The sequence below is a fragment of the Cariama cristata genome, unplaced genomic scaffold (assembly GCF_000690535.1).
Source record: "Cariama cristata isolate BGI_N322 unplaced genomic scaffold, ASM69053v1 scaffold7752, whole genome shotgun sequence".
NCBI classification, from domain to species: Eukaryota; Metazoa; Chordata; class Aves; order Cariamiformes; family Cariamidae; genus Cariama; species Cariama cristata.
Genome location: NW_009602041.1, coordinates 57,267 through 57,500, shown reverse-complemented (window position 1 = coordinate 57,500; position 234 = coordinate 57,267). Strand labels below are relative to the sequence as shown.

Genomic DNA, 234 nt, shown 5'->3' with positions numbered 1-234 from the left:
TTATCGCCTCCAAGTGGTAGTCTTTTCTCTGCATTAGAAATGCTATCCATATTTTGTCTTCCTGGTGTTCCAAAAGGTCTTTCTGTTTGATTAAAAATATCTCCTGGAGGAAAAGGACCTCGAGGTGGTGGGTGAAGAGATGGATCAAGGATTGCTGGAGGAGGAATACTACGCTGCGGTGGTATTCCCGGCTGCATTAATGGAAACCTTGGTCCAGGTGAATGGGGCATTAGG

General features: G+C 45.7%; 1 protein-coding gene across 1 annotated transcript in view; it reads right to left on the bottom strand.

Annotated features, from left to right (window-relative positions):
• Positions 1-234, bottom strand: part of SCAF8 (SR-related CTD-associated factor 8) — a 35,919-nt gene that overhangs the window by 1,490 nt on the left and 34,195 nt on the right. The window contains 1 exon segment of the mRNA XM_009694561.1: positions 3-234. This exon segment is cut by the window's right edge and continues 22 nt beyond it. Within this exon segment, the coding sequence (XP_009692863.1) occupies positions 3-234 (232 nt within the window).